This window comes from Anomalospiza imberbis, chromosome 13 (genome assembly GCF_031753505.1).
Source record: "Anomalospiza imberbis isolate Cuckoo-Finch-1a 21T00152 chromosome 13, ASM3175350v1, whole genome shotgun sequence".
NCBI lineage: Eukaryota > Metazoa > Chordata > Aves > Passeriformes > Viduidae > Anomalospiza > Anomalospiza imberbis.
Window position 1 is genome coordinate 1,033,985 of NC_089693.1, and position 17,493 is coordinate 1,051,477.

General features: G+C 50.0%; 1 protein-coding gene and 1 long non-coding RNA gene across 5 annotated transcripts; one reads left to right on the forward strand and one right to left on the reverse strand.

Annotated features, from left to right (window-relative positions):
- Positions 1-1,197: 1,197 nt before the first annotated feature.
- Positions 1,198-5,779, reverse strand: LOC137481651 (uncharacterized). Of its 2 annotated transcripts, XR_011003571.1 has the most exons (5): positions 5,086-5,779; positions 4,006-4,388; positions 2,046-2,136; positions 1,780-1,892; positions 1,198-1,584 (listed from the first exon to the last, which is right to left on the reverse strand). It is a non-coding gene; the product is annotated as an uncharacterized lncRNA (long non-coding RNA). The 2 variants fall into 2 exon arrangements; XR_011003570.1 differs by lacking the exons at positions 4,006-4,388; positions 5,086-5,779 and adding an exon at positions 3,276-3,426.
- Positions 3,616-17,040, forward strand: ANP32A (acidic nuclear phosphoprotein 32 family member A). 3 transcript variants are annotated; one of them, XM_068203491.1, is made up of 8 exons: positions 3,616-3,821; positions 10,735-10,884; positions 10,998-11,120; positions 12,471-12,669; positions 13,813-13,899; positions 14,746-14,843; positions 15,567-15,627; positions 15,746-17,040. In XM_068203491.1, the coding sequence occupies exons 1-8, from the start codon at positions 3,768-3,770 to the stop codon at positions 15,805-15,807; spliced, it is 834 nt and encodes a 277-aa protein (XP_068059592.1). In that variant the 5' UTR covers positions 3,616-3,767; the 3' UTR covers positions 15,808-17,040. The 3 variants fall into 3 exon arrangements, with proteins under 3 accessions (XP_068059592.1, XP_068059591.1, XP_068059593.1); XM_068203490.1 differs by having other exon boundaries at positions 3,650-3,821; positions 13,801-13,899; XM_068203492.1 differs by lacking the exon at positions 13,813-13,899 and having other exon boundaries at positions 3,651-3,821.
- Positions 17,041-17,493: the final 453 nt, after the last annotated feature.

The window sequence follows — 17,493 nt, forward strand, 5'->3', positions numbered from 1 at the left end:
ATATTCCATTAGAAAAATCAAGAATACTCCAATTATTCCACAAATTTTCTCAGGAAAAACATAATAAAAAAAAAAAAAACAAAAACCAAAACATTTTCCAACTAATTTTAGGGAATTTCTCTCCTAATTTTTTACCTTAAAATCAGCTTTTCCTCAATTTTTTAAATCGGGTTTTCCCACTTTTTTTTCCCTGGAATGCTGCAAAAATTCCGATTTTAAGGGGTCGAACCAGAACTTGGAAATTCCTGTGGAACCTCAAGGGTGTTTTCCACGGAATTCCTGCATCCCAGGGATTTGTTTTATCCCAAAGTTCCCCATTTGGGAAAGCTGAGGGTGGGGATTTGGGGGATTTTGGGAATTTTTTCCATTCCCAGCTGTGCAGAGCTGGGAGTGGTTCCCAATAAAAAAGAAGGAATTCTTTGTGTGGGAAAACAAAGGGAAATTCAAGGGATGAACAAAAAACTCCCAGGGATTTTTCATGGGAATTCACCCTGGGAATGTGGGGTGGGACCAGGAGGATTCCCATGGAATTTGGGAGGGAATCCTGGGAAAAGAAAGGGAAAAGTTGCAATTTCCTGTGGGAAATAAACAAGGGAAAATCCCAGAAATTCCTGGGAAAAATAAATCCCATCAATTCAAAATTCCCGTTAAAATAGCCAAGAGGAAAAACCTTCAAATTCCTGTAAAAAAAACCCAATCCCACAAAATCAAAATTCCTCTTAAAAATAAACAAAGAAAAATTCCACAAATTGAAAATTCCTGTTAAAAATTAGCAAGGAAAAATTCCATTATTTCAGAATTCCTGGTAGAAATGGACAGGACAAATTCCATTGAAAACTCCCCTTAAAAACACATCCCAATAATTTCAAAATTTCTGGTAAAATGAACAAGGAAAAATCCCAGAAATTCCACTAAAAATTCCTGGTAAAATCAAATCCCACAAACTCAAAACTCCTCTTAAAAATAAACAGGAGAAATCCCACAAATTCCATTAAAAATTCCTGTTAAAAACGAGGATAAACCTCAAATTCCTGCTAAAAACGAATCCCATAGATTCCAAATTCCTGAGAAAAACAAACGAGGAAAAAATCTCAACAATTCCCATTAAAAACCAACCCCACAAATTCAAAATTCCTATGAAAACAAAGCAGGAAAAAACACCCCAGGAATTGAAGATCACAGAAGGAAAGCTGTACCATGGAAAAATAACCCTTCAGATTTATTCCAAATATTACAATTCCCAATTTTTTTTTTTAATTCCCAAACTCAAGGAATACAAACAATGACAGGAGCAGCTTTAAACATGGAATTTTGGCTTGGAACTGGGAATAAATTCCCTCGGTAACGGAAGAAAAAGAAATTTTCTGCACCTTCAAACAATCAAAATCCGCATTTTTCTTTGGGAAAAAAACAAAGGAAAAAGCAGCTTTGGATTCCCAGAAATTCCTTTGAAATCCCAGCTTGTCCCAGCAAATTTTTTTTCCAGGAGAAAAGTCCTTTTCCAAAGGTTTTCAACAGCACCAGGAGAAGAAATTCCATGAAAAATTCCCAAAGATTCAGCCCAGGAGCCACCTCTGGAGACACCTGGAAAGGAGAAGTTTAAACAGAGCTCAAATCAAAGTCTGGCTCATTCCCAAACCCCAAACATTTTGAAAAGTTTGGAATATTAATTCCAATCAAGGATTTCTCAGCCCATCCCAAACTTCCATCCTAAACCCCTCAAACATCCCAAAATAGGAACGCTTTGCAGTTCTCTGTTGCTGAAATTGGAATTTTTACCTGGAGTTGGATCCAGCTTTTCCCATCCCATTCCCAACACAATTCTTGCTGGTTTTATCCATATTCCTGGAATTCTTCCATGCTCACAGCTGAGACTTCATCTCCATCCTGTCCTGTAAAACATGGATAAAATCAAGTTTTCCAAGGATTTTCAGCGTTCCCTTGATGCTTTCCAACAGCTCTTTGGGATTTTCCAGCCCTGTGTTTTCCAGGGGAAGCAGGAAGGGATAAACAGGGATTTTAGAAGGAATCAAAGCACTTTTTACCTGAGTTCTGCTCCAGCTGATGGGAACAATTTGGGAATCCCAAATCCTTGGAAAAGAGCAGTTCTTAGCTTGGATCCTCATCCTGCAGCACCTGGAAAAGGATCCAGGAGCAGGGAATGGTTTGGGATGGGAAGGAGGTTCAAGCTCATCCCATTCCACGGGCTGGGATCATTCCCACTATCCCAGGCTGCTCCAAGCCCACCTGGGACATCCCGGGGATGGAGACCTGAGAATTCCAGCCCAGCCAGGAATTCCTTCCCAATATCCCACCCCAATCTCTCCTCGCCCAGTGGGAAGCCATTCCCTGTGTCCTGTTCCTTGTCCCAGTCCCTCTCCAGCTTTCCTGGGGCTCCTTTAAGCCCTGGAAAAGGCTCTGAGGATTCCCTGGATCCCTCCCTTCTCCAGCATTCCCAGCCCGGCTCCATCCCCATTCTGCTGATCCTGGAGTATCCCATTTTCCTTCAAAATTCCTGGGATTTGCCTTGGAAAGGACCTCAAACCCATCCAGTTCCAACCCCAACACCTACCCCTATCCCAGGCTGCTCCAACCTGCCTTGGGACATTCCAGGGATGGAGCGGCCACAGCTTCTCTGGGAATCCCAGCCCAGACAGGAATTCCTTGCCAATAACCCACCTCACCCTGCTCTCTTCCAGCCTGAATCCATCAACCATATCCTGGCACTCCAAGGAGAAAAAAAAAAAAAAAAAAAAAAAAAAAAAAAAAAAAAAAAAAAAAAAGAAAAAATCCCTTCCTATCCTTCCTGGAAACTGAAGGATTCCCGTCCTTGGCCCTGCTCCACCTCAGCACAGCCGGGCCCCGCAGCCCCTCAGGGACCTTCCCGGGGGGATCCTCCTGCCCTGCCCTTCCCGGGGGTCCCGACCCTTCCCTTCCCTTCCCTTCCGGAGCCGCGGGGACCCCAGGGAGAGCGGCCCGGCCGCTCCCTACTCCCCTCAGCGCCGCCCCCGCCCCGCCGCGGCCCTTCCCGGGGGGACCCTCCCGGTACTCCGGGCACGGGCAGCGCCTCCCGTTCCCCTCCGGAGCCGCTCCCAGCCCGCCGAGGCGGCCCCGGCCGCGGGGACCCCAGTGCGGGCGGCCCGGCCGCTCCCCCTCCCCTCGCCGCCGCCGCCCCTCCCTCGCCCGCTCGCTCCGCCCGCCGCTCGCGCTCCGCCCGCCCCCCGCCGCCGGGGCCCGCGCCATTGCCCGCGCCATTCCCGTGCCTCGCTCCGCACCTTTCCCTCCCTCCTGGCTGCGCGCCCCTGGCCGGGCGGCTCCGGTTTGGCCGCCGCTCCCCACCCCGGCGCCTCCCCCAGGCTCGGGCGGGCGCGGGGCGCAGCGCGCACCGTGCCCGGCGCGGCGGAGCCGCGGCCGCTCCGTCCCCATCAGGCGGCAGCGCGGAATGAGCCTGGGCTCGGCGCCGGGCTGTCCCCCTGCCCGGCACAGCCGCTCCCCCATTGGCTTCCGCCGCGCCTCGCGCCGCTGATTGGCTGAGACGCGGCAGCGGCGCGCTCCGATTGGCCGAGCGCGCCGTCAATCCCGGCGGAGCCCCCGGAGCGCCCGCCCCCGCGGTTATCAGGTTAGTGCGCGCCGCGGTGCTGCGCTCGGGCTTCCGAGCGGCGCTGGGCGAGCCCGAGTCCCTCCGCGCCCCGCGATCGGGGGGCTCTGCACGGGGTCACTGCGCCAGCCGAGCCGCGCACCCTCCGCGCCTCCCGCCAGCCACGGACATGGACATGAAGAAAAGGATCCACTTAGAGCTGCGGAACAGGACGCCCTCAGATGTAAGCAATGCAATGCCAAAAAAAAAAAAAAAAAAAAAAAAAAATTAATGCTAATAACGCTAATGATGAGAATAATAAAAAGGCATCCCACGGTTTTTTTTTTTTTTTTTTTTTTCCTTTTTTTTTTGGCGGGGTGGAGCGTGCCAGGTGTTGGCGGGGCCGCTGCTGCCCTTGAGGTGCCTACCTGTGTGTGTGGGGGGCTGTGCCCCCCGCTTTGGGGGGCGCGGGGCGCTCCGGGGACGTTCGGGGGCTCCCCGGGGCTGCTCCTGCCCGTGCCGGGCTGCGATGCCTCGGAGAGGGGCTGGCCGTGCATTAAATAAAAAATAAGTTGCTCGCTGCTCTCTCTCTCGGCGTGTTTAGTTGGCAAATATTTGTGCAGGGTGCTGGGCTAGGGAGAGGCAGGCAGGGACTGCGAGTGAGTTGCGAATGGTTTAGTTTAAAGTGCGTCTTCATTTCTTTGCAGTGATCAGGCAAGAGAGACTGGGGAGCCATATTTGTAACTTTGTAGTCCTCATGAACGCGCCCTTTCTCTCTCTCTCTCTCTCTCTCTCTCCCTCTCTCCAGATGCTGAGAAGATAAAAGGAAAGAATTTTGAAACCGACGCTTAGCGTTGGTTGGGTTTGGTTTGGGCTTTTTTTTTTTTTCCCCGTTGTTGTTTTTTTTTTTTTTTAATTCTTATTTTGCGGGCGATGGGGCATCGCCGCCGGTAGCGCGAGCGTTGAATAATAATCCTAATAATCGTAAGGATAATAAAAAATAATATTGGAAGAAATGAACGCACTCTCCACCCCCTCCATCCCCACACACGCACAAAAAGGCTGGATGTGTGTGCGTGTTTTTCCTTCTTCCCCCTTTTCCCCCCCTTCCTTCCCCCGGGGCCGGACTTCAGGTTGTTGTTCCGCGTCTGGCGGAATAAACGGGGGACGGCGAAAAACTTTGGCAGGACAAAAAAAAAGAAACAACCAAAAAAAAAAAAAAGCCCCACCAACCAAAAAACCAAAACCCTAAAACAAGCAAGAAAATAACGGGGGGAGGGGGGAGGGAAGAAGCGAAAAATAGGAAAACCACCCCAAAAAAGAGTGGGCGGGAGGTGGCCGGGGGCAGGCGGGGCGCGAACCCGCGGCGGGGAAGCCCCTTCCCCTCATCCCCCCCCGCCCCGCCGGGCCCTCGGCGCTGCCCGGGGCGGCTTCACCGAGCCCCGGCCCCGCCGCGTCCCCCGAGCCCCCGGAGGCTGCGGGAAGGGGAGAGCGGAGGGCGAACGTACCTCAGCGGGCAGCGCCCGGGGCAGCGCGGCGGGACGCGGCGGCCGGACCGAGCGCGGTGTGCTCCGGGGAGAGGGGGTGGGGGGGGACGACAAAGGCGGGCGCGGGGCGGCGGAAGCTGCGCTTTAAAGTTTAAAAACTCCTGGGCGAGCAGGAGGAGGAAGAGGAGGAGGACGGCGAGAGTGGGGGGGGACGACTCAACGGCAAGCCCCGCGGTACAACCGCCATGGCCGGGGGGCTCCGTGAGGCGACCGCAGCGCAAGTAGGACGCGGCGCCATGTTCTGTGCTGGCCCCCCCCCCCGCCTTCCCCTCACGGCCGCCGCCTCCTCCTCCTCCTCCTCCCGCCGCCGCCGCTGCCTCGGCCGCGGGCGGCCCCGCGGGGCCGTGAGGGAGCCCCGCTGGCGCCGGGGCTGAGGCGCTGCGGAGGCTGCGGCGGGGCCCTCCCGACATGACGGGCAGCGCTGCCATTTTGTCGCCGGCCGCGGGGCGGGAGGAGATTCGTGAGGGCCGCGTTGGGGTAAAATAAAAAATAATAATAATTAAAAAAATAAAAAAAAAAAAAGCTTTTTTAAAAATTTGGGTTTTCTTGACTATTCGAGGCACCGGGAGGTCCGAACGGGGCCGGGGCAGCACCGGGAGGAGCCCCGCGGTTCCCCCGGGTGAGGAGCGCGGAGCGGGGAATCCGCCTCCTTCCTGGGCAGGGCCCTGTGGGGAGGCAGCGTTGGGCTTGGGAAGTGTTTTGCTGCTTCTCATCCTGTTTTTTCTTATTTCCCCCCGCTTTTTCCTCCCTAATTTTTTAAGTAGTTTTTAATTTTTGCTCGTTTTTGCCCCCATTTCGCCTCACCGCCCTCATCGCTGGAGGTTCCCTCCCCATTTTAAACGCTGTTTAAAACCAGCCTCCAGAGGGATAAACTCAATTTTCCCCTCTTTTCCATGCTTGGATTGTGTGCTGCTTCTGCTCACTTTTGCCTCACGCCAAAAAAAAAAAAGTTGGGAAAACTCGCAGCTGGAGGGAGTTCCCAGCTACTCAGGGCTGGGAGTGGGCAGTACGGAGCTGGAAAATCGGGATAATTTCACCTTTCACCGCTTGGTTTTCCTTGGAATTTTCAGGGAATTTGGTGCCTTGATCTCCCCAAAGTGTTCTAAATCCCAGTTTTCCAGGTTTTTAGGCAGAGAGCTGGAAATTCCAGTTGGGAATGTTGTTGTGTTCTGAGGTGTGCGCACGTGGTTTTTAGGGAACAAAGTTTGTGGGATGAATTTTGTTCCTTTAAAGTATTAAAGGAAAATCCTGCTAACTCCACCCTCTGGAATTGGGATTTGGCAGGAATATTGATGCCAAAGTCATTTGTTCTTGGATTTTAGGGAGTTTTGTGTGGGCAGGATGAGTTTGGGAATTGTTTCCCTTAATTTTTTCCATTGGATAATCCCAGAAAGTCACATCCTGATTAATAAAACATCCTAAAAATATCCTCAGGTGGATTCTGTGGAGAAATTCCTTCCTCAATCTCATTTTTGTTGTTTAACTTTTTAATTTTCCCTTTGTTTTTCATATTAATTCAGTGTCAGGGAAAAAAGTGGATTTTATTGCTGGAAAATTGGGAATTTTTGGATGTTCAGGCAGTTTTTTTCTCAGCTATTCCCACTTTATACCCTGTTAAATTTATGAATCACAGCAAAATGGTGATTTTACTTCTCTTATTAATCTAATTTTAATTATAATTAATTAATTGCTCTTAATTTCCTTCAGGAAGTGTTCACCTGGGCAGATTTTGGCACTTTTGTGCTTATTCCTGTCGGAAAATCTGGGGGGAAATCCAAATATTGGGAAGCAGGGCTGGCTGGGGGGTTAAAATTAGCCTGAAATTTTGATTTAATTCAGGAAAAAATTCCTTGATCAGCCCCAAATTCCATCAGAGCATTTGGAATTTCCCAAAAAAAGGAGATTCTCGGGAGGCGAAAACCAAATCCAACACAATGCCAAAAAAAAAAAAGGAATAATGGGAAAAGCAGCTGAGAGAAGAAAGCTTTTTTAAAAAATCCATTATTAATTTTGAAGGGAATTTTCCCACAGATTTTCCCACTGTTTCTCTTCGGAATTAAAATTTCCAGAGGGAAAAAAAAGAACCGTGACTGAGAATACTGGGAATTTAAAAGCCAGGATTGGGAGGAATAAAAGTCAAAGTTTGATCCCTGATGGAATCCCCATGGACTGGGGAGAAGGAGAGACTTTGGCTTTTTTCCTGTTTTTTCCTGGAAAAAAGGGAGGAACCTTCCTAAAATTCCTTCCAAGTGCCAGGGGAGGCTCAGGTGGGACATCAGCAGGAATTTTTCATGGAAAAGGTGGATAAACGTTGGAAAGGGCAGCCCTTGTGGAATTCCCATCCCTGGAAGTGTCCAGGGAATTCCTGGAAGTGACACTCGGAGCTCTGGGATCAGGCACAGCTTGGACTCCATCCTGGATGTCTTTTCCAACCTTAGGGATCCCGGAATGCTGGAAGCTGAGACCCTTGGAAGGGTTTTTCAAGGACGTTGCAGCAGAGGAGGAATTCTGATGGGAATTTTGGGAAAGCCAGGATGGGTTTGGAGTTGGAGCTTCCTGGGATGGGAGTTTGGTGTTCCCGGGAAAGGTGTAATCCTGGAAAGGTTGGATTGATGGCTGCATTCCATCGATTCTTCCAAGTGTTTTCCAAGGATTCTCTGATTCTGGGTTGGAATTTCAGCTGGATGAGCTGGTATGAAAGAGGCGGGAATGGAGCGCGTTCCCAAGGATCCTGGCTTTCCTCAGGAATCCTGGATTCCTCGGATCCCCCTGGGAACTGCTGAAGGGAACAGGATTTCTTGGCTGGGGGAATTCCCATAAACTGGAGCTTGGAGAAATCCCAGAAAATTCCCAGGAAGCCCTGGCAGCCACGGTGCCGCTTCCATCCATAGAGGTGCCGATGGAATTCTGCTCCCGATCCCAGTATCCATGTTAACCCCATCCGGTCCCTTCCCTGCCTCTGCTGTGGGATTCTCCAGGCTGGATGATTCCCAGGATTTCCATGGAATTGGGCTGCTGGATTTCCTGGGAACGGGGCCGTGTTCCGTGGCTGTTTTCCAGCACTGTCTCTCTCTGCCCCGGGAGTTTTGGGATTCTCTTCCCAGCGCATTCCCGGGCAGGAGATGCTCATGGATAACTGGATGGAAATCAATTTATGCCATCTCAGATATTCCCAATGGGAATTTGGTATTCCCAGGAAACGTGTGATCCTGGAAAAGTGGTGGGGTTGGGTTGATGGCTGGATTCCGTGGTTTAGTGGTGTTTTCCAAGGATTCTCTGATTCCAGGTTGGAATTCCAGCTGGGATGAGCTGGTGTGAAAGAGGTGGGAATGGAGCATTCCCAAGGATCCTGGCTTTCCTCAGGAGTCAGTTTATCCCTTCCCAATATCTGAGATATTCCCAAAAAAGCCTTGGAGGGGCTGTGTCCATACCCAGATCCCGTGGGGTTTGGGGAAGGAATTCCATCCACTGTTTATCCCGGGGCAAGAAAAGGATGGAAAACCTTGGGAATTCTCCCTTGCCCGTGGAATGAGACCCTGCTCCAGGTCAGCTCCTCATTCCTGAGCAGCAGCAGCAGCTGAGGATCCCCCTGGAATGGGAATCCCATGGGATGGGAATCCCCGGTGGCCATGGGCCATGGCACCTGCTGCCCTCCCTGCCCTGGGCAGAATTCCAAGGGCTCTGGAAAACCTGGAAGTGCTCCGGAGCTGTGGCCAAGCGGACGCAGAGCAGCTGCTGGGAGATATTCCATGGAAGCCTTCCCTGTTTCCCACCGGGAGTGGGAACTGCTCTTGAGCTGCTGTGGGGTTGCATCATGGAGAGCTTGGAATTGCAGCTGGAATTAGATTAATTAATTATTTTAATTGGGTTCTTGAGCTTGGGGATTTTGGGATGATCTTGGAGGAGGGATTGGCTCATCTGAGCCCTTGGAGCAGCTCCGGTAATCCTGGGATTGAGTAGGAAGCTCATCCAAGCTTTTATTGGTCTGGTCGCATTCCAGGTGGGATTGGAATGGGAAATCTAGAGAATTTCTCGCCTCTGGTTGGAATTTTGGGGGAGACAAATCCTTGGAAAAGTTCCCTCTTAGAGATGCTGTGGAAAGTGATGGCCTCTCCCAAGGCTTCTCCTTGAAATTCCGAGACTTTTATGGAGAGAGAATGTGCCATGGAAGGCAGAGAGCTGTGGGGTGTTGGGAAAAATCCCACAAATCCAGTTCCCCCTCCTTTGGCACACCTGGATTTCCTTGGGGATTCTTAGGGCATGGAGCCACCCTGGAGTTTGGTTTGGAATGCTGTTGTTTCCAGGGATTCAGGAAGTTAACACCGACGCGATGTAGCTCTTGGGAAGGGTTGGGAATCTGCTCTGCTCTTCCCAAACTGTCTCTGAACTCATCCAGGCTTTCCAAACGCGGCTGCTTGGATTCCAGGAGCTTTCTCCATGGATTTGTCGGATTTGTGCCTTTGCCCAATGCTGGAAGCAGGGAAGGAGGGAATATGGCTTTTGTGCACCAAACTTCCTGAAAAGCGGGGAGTAAACAACCTTCCATAAAAAATTCCATGGAGAGGTTGGAATGGGATGATCTTTAAAGTCCCTTCCAACCCAAAACATTCCAAGATTCTAAAAAGATACAAATTAAAATGGGAAAAAAGAAAGGCAGTTGGGTAATTTGCCTTGGTGCTAAGGGGTTTTCCTTTGTATCCAAGACTATTTCCAGCTCTTCCTTAAATCTCTGCTCTACACCTGAGGGAATTGTTGTCTAATTCACTGGTTTTCTGTGCAATTCCCTCTTTTCCATGCTGAGAGAGGATGGAGGGATGGATATCCCACCTCCTGGATCAGGAGCAGTGCTGGTGGTCCCTCAGGGTTAGCACTGGGCTCATTCCCTTCCCTCCATTCCCGCTCCCCTCAGCTCCCAAAATTCCTGTGGGGAATTCCCAAATTCCTCTGAGGCAAAACCCACTTGGACCTTCCTGGTGAGGATCCCAAGCTTTCCTGTCTCCATGTCTGGGGGTGCTGGGGTGAGATAACGGAGCAGGGACACAGATAAGGAGGATTCGCCTCCAGTGCAATTTTCCTGCCTTTTTTTTTTTTGGCGGGAACTCCGTGTGTGTGTGGAAAACATGAGGGCAAAAAGCCTGTTTGTTTATCCCAAATGGACCCTCTGGAGAATCCTGATAAGTAAGCACCACTGACGGATGAGATCCATGAGTTTTCCACCTGAATTTCAACCCAATGAGTAATTTGGGAACTTATTTTGGGAATTTTGAGGGCTTTTTCCCCTCACATGAGGGGAAAAAAAAGTCTTTATTTATCCCCAAATGGATCCTCTGGAGAATCCTGATAGTTGAACACTGTTGAGGGAAAAGATCCACTCATTTTTGGGGGGTTTTCTATTTAAATTTCAACCCAATGAATGGTTTGGGAGTTTATTTTGGGAATTTTGGGATTTTTTTTTTTTACCCTCAGTGTGTGGCATCAGGAGCGCTACCTTGATCTTGGCTTTCGTCTCAACACAACCCCAAGCTCCTGCGTTTCTCTGCTGGAAACCTCCTGATTCTTGCCAGTTCCCTGAAATTCCTTCTATTTTTCCTTGATTTCTTCCCTTGGCAGGTGAAAGAGCTCGTTCTGGACAACTGCAGGTCGTACGAAGGGAAAATCGAGGGCCTCACGGATGAGTTTGAGGAGCTGGAATTCCTCAGCACAATCAACGTCGGCTTAACCTCAGTTGCAAACTTACCAAAGTTAAACAAACTTAAGAAGGTAAATCCCACCTCCCCGAGCCAAATCCCTCCTTTTCCCCTTCTCCGCGTGTGGAAAAGTGGCTGGAAGTGGGATCAAGTGGGATTTTTGAGGATGTTTTTGGGCCTTTGCAGCTCGAGCTGAGCGACAACAGAATCTCAGGAGGCCTGGAAGTGTTGGCAGAGAAGTGTCCGAACCTCACGCACCTAAACCTAAGCGGCAACAAAATTAAAGATCTCGGGACAATAGAACCTCTGGTGAGTCGGGATTGCTCCTGGGAACGGGATTCATCCCCTTCCAAACCCTTGGAATTCCTTCCTCTATCCCAGGTTGCTGCAAGCCCGGCCTTGGGCGCTTCTAGGGAATGTCACTCCTGGAATCTGTGCCAGATCTTTCCCCCCTCATTCCTTCCCCAAATCCCATTTATTCCTGCATCCCAAGTCCTGGAGAGTTGGTTTTGCTCTGAGGAATGGGATTCATCCCGTTCCAAACCCTTGGAATTTCTTCCTCTATCCCAGATTGCTGCAAGCCCGGCCTTGGGCGCTTCTAGGGAATGTCACTCCTGGAATCTGTGCCAGATCCTTTCCCCCCTCATTCCTTCCCCAAATCCCAGCGAATCCCGGGATCCAGGCCTCATTCCAAGTCCCTGTTCCCGTTCCCGGTGAGCCGCTGCTTCCCTCTAGTGGCTGCCGGGCCGGCTTCCCCCATTCCCGGCGGGAATCGCCGCAGCTTCCCAGGATTCCGCAGGCTCTGGATCCATCTCCTGGCACAACAATTCCCATGAAAATCCTTCCAGGAGCGGCTCCTTCCTGGATCTCCTTTCCTGCAGCACAGGGAAAAGGCAGAGCTGGTAAATTCAAGGAAAAGCCTGGAAATGCTCCCAGTGCTCCCGGTTTTCCCATTTCCAGGCCTTTTCCCTGAGTGCTTTCTGCATTAAAGTGAAGGGAGATATTCCCTTAGAGTTGTTATTTCTTATCCATGGATAAACCTTGATACAAATACTCAATTCCTTTGGATTTTATTTTTAGCATTTCCAAGTTCTGTGAGCAGTGCAAACTTCCTCCCAAAGAAAAATTCCACAAAACCTCCAGGAATTAAATTCCCATTCCATTTCCATGTGTTTTTTCATTTTCCATAGTCTAAGGAAAAATAATTCAATTTATTAAACCTCTCTTAGCAAAGTTCTTGTGTCCAAATGCTCCAATCCTGCTTCCATCTGCAGGAATTCCTGGATCTGGCTCCTTTGGGATACTTCCCTGGCTATCAGTTATTCCTTTGGATTTGGGAGCTGCAGGACTCCATGGAGAGCCTTTCCCATCTCAAATCCCAAATGAAATTGGGATCTTCCAAGCAGTTTTTCCTGGATTAGGGGTGGAAATTCCAGAGGGAGCTGATTGGGAAAGGGGGGAGGAGTTGGTTGATTCCAAGGTCAGGCAATTATTTGGGATAATTTTTATAAAGATTCCCTTTTTTTTTTTTCCATGCCTGCCATCTCCAGGGAACCCAAAACACCCCCGGGAATCCCTTGAGCACGTTCCCTGCGGGATCCTTGCCTTTGGAGGGAATTCCTGCGCCAGCAAACCTTCCAAATTCCTTTGTTTTCCCAGAAAAAGTTGGAAAACCTGAAGAGCCTAGACCTGTTCAACTGTGAGGTGACCAACTTGAACGACTACAGAGAAAACGTGTTCAAGCTGCTGCCGCAGCTGACGTACCTGGATGGCTACGACAGGGACGACAAGGAAGCGCCGGATTCCGACGCCGAGGGATACGTGGAGGGGCTGGATGACGAGGAGGAGGATGAGGATGGTACGGGAATGGGAACCGGCACTGGGAGGGATAGGGAGTGAGGGATTTGAGGGGAAGGAGTTGAGGGAATGAGGGAAGGAATCAGAGGAAGGAGTTGAGGGAATTGAGGGGAGAGAATGAGGGAAAGGACCTCTGTGTCCTGAGGGAATTTAGGGGAAGGAGTTGAGGGAATTTAGGGGAAGGAGGGAAGGGATGAGGGGAAGGAGTTGAGGGAATTTAGGGGAAGGAGTTGAGGGAATTTAGGGGAAGGAGGGAAGGGATGAGGGGAAGGAGTTGAGGGAATTTAGGGGAGAAAATGAGGGAAAGGACCTCTGTGTCCTGAGGGAATTTAGGGGAAGGAGTTGAGGGAATTTAGGGGAAGGAGTGAGGGGATGAGGGGAAGGAGTTGAGGGGAGGAATGAGGGAAAGCACCTCTCTGTCATGAGGGAATCAGGGAAGGAGTTGAGGGAATTGAGGGGAAGGAGTGAGGGAATGAGGAGAAGGGATGAGGGAAAGGACCTCTGTGTCCTGAGAGAATCAGGGAAGGGACCTGAGGGAATTGAGGGGAAGGAGTGAGGGAATGAGGGGAGGAATAAGGGAAGAAATGAGGGGAAGGGATGAGGAAAGTACCTCTGTGTCCTGAGGGAACCGGGGAAGGGACCTGAGGGAATGAAGGGAAGGATCTTAGTGTTCCAAAGGGATGAGGGGTAGGAGTTGATGAGGGAAAGGACCTCAGTGTCCTGAGGGAATGGGGTGAAGGAGTGAGGGAGATGAAATTGAAGGAATGGAGGGAAATTAGTGATGGAATGAGGGAAAGGACCTCATTGTCCTGAAGGAATGGTGGGAGAAGGAGCTGTGTGTCCTGAGGGAATGGGGGGAAGGATCTCCGTGTCCTGAGGGAATGAGGGAAGGACCTGAAGCAATGAGAGAATGAGAGGAAGGACCTTGGTGACCCCCCCCAAAAAAAAAAGGTGGGAGAAGGAGCTGTGTGTCCTGAGGGATTGAAGGGAAGAAATCAGGGAAAGGACCTCAGTGTCCCAAAGGAATGAGGAAATGAGGGAAAGGACCTGGAGGAATGAGGGGAAGGAGCTGGGTGTCCTGAGGGAATGGTGGGAAGGAGCCAGGCAGGGCCTGAAGGAGCAACTTCCTCAGTTTTATCCCTAGTGAAAGACCGGGACGACAAGGAAGCGCCGGATTCCGACGCCGAGGGATACGTGGAGGGGCTGGATGACGAGGAGGAGGACGAGGATGGTAGGTGGGATGTGCTCCATGGGACTCCTGCATCCCAAAGGAATGAGAGGAGGAGGTGGCAGGGCCTGGAAAATCCCATTCCTCCATCTGGGAATGGAGGGGTGGGACTGGGATTGACTGAAGGAATTATGGGAGCAGAGATGAGCGTGGGTAAGAAGGAATGTCCTGGAACTGTGGAAATCCTCATGGAAAAGGGATTTTTACATGGACATGGAAAAAAGCAGGAATTAGGGAGCTGCTCCATGAGGGAAGTGTATGGAAAACACCGGGGAGCTCCAGAGGATTTGTGCCAGGAGCTGAGGAAGGAAGAGTCTGGAATTCCAGGGAATCCCAGTGCTGTAGGCACCACCTTTCCCTGGCTGCCCCTAGAGCCATCCCAGGATGAGGATCCGGCTGATCCTAGGGAATTTGCTGGATTCTCCCATCCCAGCAGCACAGCAGAAAAGCTGGATGTGCACTTTTCCCAGGAATGCTGAGTGGGAAATCCAGGAAGGTTCCCAAAAGCTCCCAAACACATGGAAAACACTCCAGGGGCTTGGCACTTCCTGGGAAGTGGGATTCTGCTGGGAATTTTGGGAATCACCTAAAAGGCTGGAATTTTGTGTCCATGGGAAGGCTGCCAATGGATGATGTGAAAGTTCTCCTCCATCCATTCCTGGAAAAGCTGGGATTCCCCAGCTCCCAAATCCTTGGGAATAGTGGGAAGTGGAGCAGCTGGAGCGACTCCAACCCTGCGTTCCCCGACAATCCTGTGCTATCCCTAAGGAATTCTCTGCTCAGATTCCCAGATTTTGGGTGGAATTATTCCAAAAGCCTCAACTTTTTCCATGGATTTTGTTTTTCCAGAGGAGGAATACGATGATGACGCTCAGGTAGTGGAGGACGAGGAGGATGAGGAGGAGGAGGAGGAAGGGGAGGAGGAGGATGTGAGCGGAGAGGAGGAGGTGAGCCTCGGAATTCTGCCTCGGAATTCCGCCTGGGGAATTGGCGGGATCCAGCTGGGAAGGGCTGGGCAGGAAATCTGGGATTTGAGGAATTTTAGGATTCACTTTGTTCTGGGGCGGATGAAGGATGGGATGGGGGGGGGATGGGATTGAGGGGGGGAAAGTGGAATTGGAGGGGAAGATGGGATAGGAGGAAAAATGGGATTATGGGGGGGAAATGGGATTGGAGGAAGGAAAATGGGATTTTGGGAGGGAAAATGGAATTGAGGGAGAAAAAAAGGGAAAGGGGAAAGTGAGATGGGAGGAAGGAAAATGGGATTGTAGGAGAGAAAGTGGGATGGGAAAGGGGAAAACAGAATTCCAGGAATTTGTTTTCCCTCTCCTCCAGCCCTGAATCCTCTCCTGCCCCTCTGGAATGTTCGTGAGCCTCCTCAATTCTGCTCCGAGGCTCTGGATCAATCCAGCTTTTCCCACTCCCATAAATCCCAATGCAGTTTTCCTAAACTTGGGAATGGCACATTCCCACATTCCCAGCTGCAGCTCAGGGATTGATTCCCTGGGATTTCAGTGCCAGCTCCTGCTATTCCATAAAAAATGGGAATACTGGGAAGTGGCTCCTTGCTGAGGACATTCCAAGGACTTTCCCTCCTTGGAAAATGGGATATTGGGAAAGCTCCTAGGCTGATCCCAAGCTTTACATCCTGTTTTTTCCTGGAATTCCAGGAGGATGAGGAAGGCTACAATGATGGCGAGGTGGATGACGAAGAGGACGAGGAGGAGCCTGGTATGGAACCAATCCCACTTTTCCTAAGGAAAAACCATCTCAATTCCATGGAAAATCGAATTCCCAGAAAAGCAGGAATGTGGCTCCTGGAATAATGGGAATTCTTTCTTTTTTCCAGAGGAAGAGCGGGGTCAGAAGAGGAAACGAGAGCCTGAGGATGAGGGGGATGAGGACGACTGAGCAGCTTTTCCCTGGAAAAAATTCCCTCTTGTGATTTGACTGTTTTTATCCCGGAATTCCCCCTTTTCCCACTCCCGACCCTTTGGATTTCCTTTTCTTTTCCTGTTTTTTTTTTTTTTTTTTTTTTTTTTTTGGTTTTTTTTTTTCCGGATTGTAACGTTGCTGTGGGAACCGAGCGGGAGCAGCGAGGGTGGGAAGGGAATAAAATCCTATTTTTACTGCCGCTCCTCCTCCGATTCTTTGGGAATTTTTTCCTTGGATCCTTTTCCTTGAATCCCTGGAACTGCGAGAGTTGAGTAGGAACTGAGTTGGGAATTCTCGGAGCGGAGCTTGGACATCTCGGAAGCAAAACAAGGAGAAAACCAAGTTGAAATCCATGGATGAGCCGGGATTTTCCCACCTCTGCCATTCCCAAATCCACGTTTTTTCGGGAATGGCAGCCAGGCCTTCTCCCTGGAGTGGCAGTGGTGCCTTGCTCCATGGGGTTTTTTTTTTTTTTTTTTTTTTGGGAATGCTGCCATTTTCAGCCCCTTTTCCCAACTTTGGGAATTCCCTCTTTGTAAATAGTGACCAAACGTTGGTATTTTGGGAATGTTGGATTTTTTGGGATGGGTTCGGAGCTGGTGACTTTGCGATCCCTGTGTGTTGTGTGTTCCCAGATTTCCTTTAATTTGGGAGGGAATTTTAGGTTTTTTTAGGAAGTTTTTTTTTTATTTTGGGGATTTTTAGGGGAATTTTGGAGGATTTTTGTGGCTCCAGTGCAGCCGAATCCCTGGAAATGGCAGGCAGGGAAAAAAAAAGGGGGATTTCTACAAAAAATATCCCATATTCCCAAATTTCCTGATCTTGGAATAAACCAACTCCTCCTCGCTTTCCCAATCAGCTCCCTCTGGAATTTCTGCCCCTAATCCAGGAAAAACCACATGGAAAATCCCAATTTTTTCACCCAGAAAGCCAGGAATTCCAGGAGCAATGCCTGAAATTCCATGGAAATTCCTGAAAATTGTATTTTCTTACCTTGTGGGAGGCAAAAAACAAGGAAAATCCTTGGGGAATGTACAGATCCTGCGGGAAAAATCCCTTTGGAAGTGACTTGGATTGCCTAGGAAAGCTTCCGTGTGTAGAAATCCAGCGGCTCTAGGTTTTTTTGGGAATTTGGGGGCCCGGCAGAGCCACCTTTGGAGTTTTTGTCTGTTTGGATTTGAGGAATTTCAATAAAGCTTTTGATACAAATCCCGCCTCTGGAATTCTTTCTGGGAAAACAAGGAATGGCTGCCCTGGAAAAGCGGGAATTGACAGGTCTTTTTTAGCACCCTAAAAAAGAAGGAATTGCAACTCTGGAAAATTTGGAATTCCCAGATCTATTTAGCACCTTTGGCTCACTAAAAAAAACAAGGAATTGCAGCTCTGGAAAAGTGGGAACTCACAAATTTTTTTAGCATCTTTGGCTTTCTAAAAAGAAGGAATGACAGTCCTGGGAAAGTGGGAATTCCTGGTGTTTTTAGCACCTCTGGCTCCCTAAAATCCTTTGGATGAAGCTCCTGGAATGGTTTCCCTCGGGAAGGGGGGGTTCTGGGGGATTATCCCAGGAAAACTGGAGCTTTTCTCTTGGAAAATCCTTTCCTGGCTTTGCCAAGCTGGGAACAAGGAGCTCCTGGATCCCAGGGAAGAGCCAGCGCTCCGTGT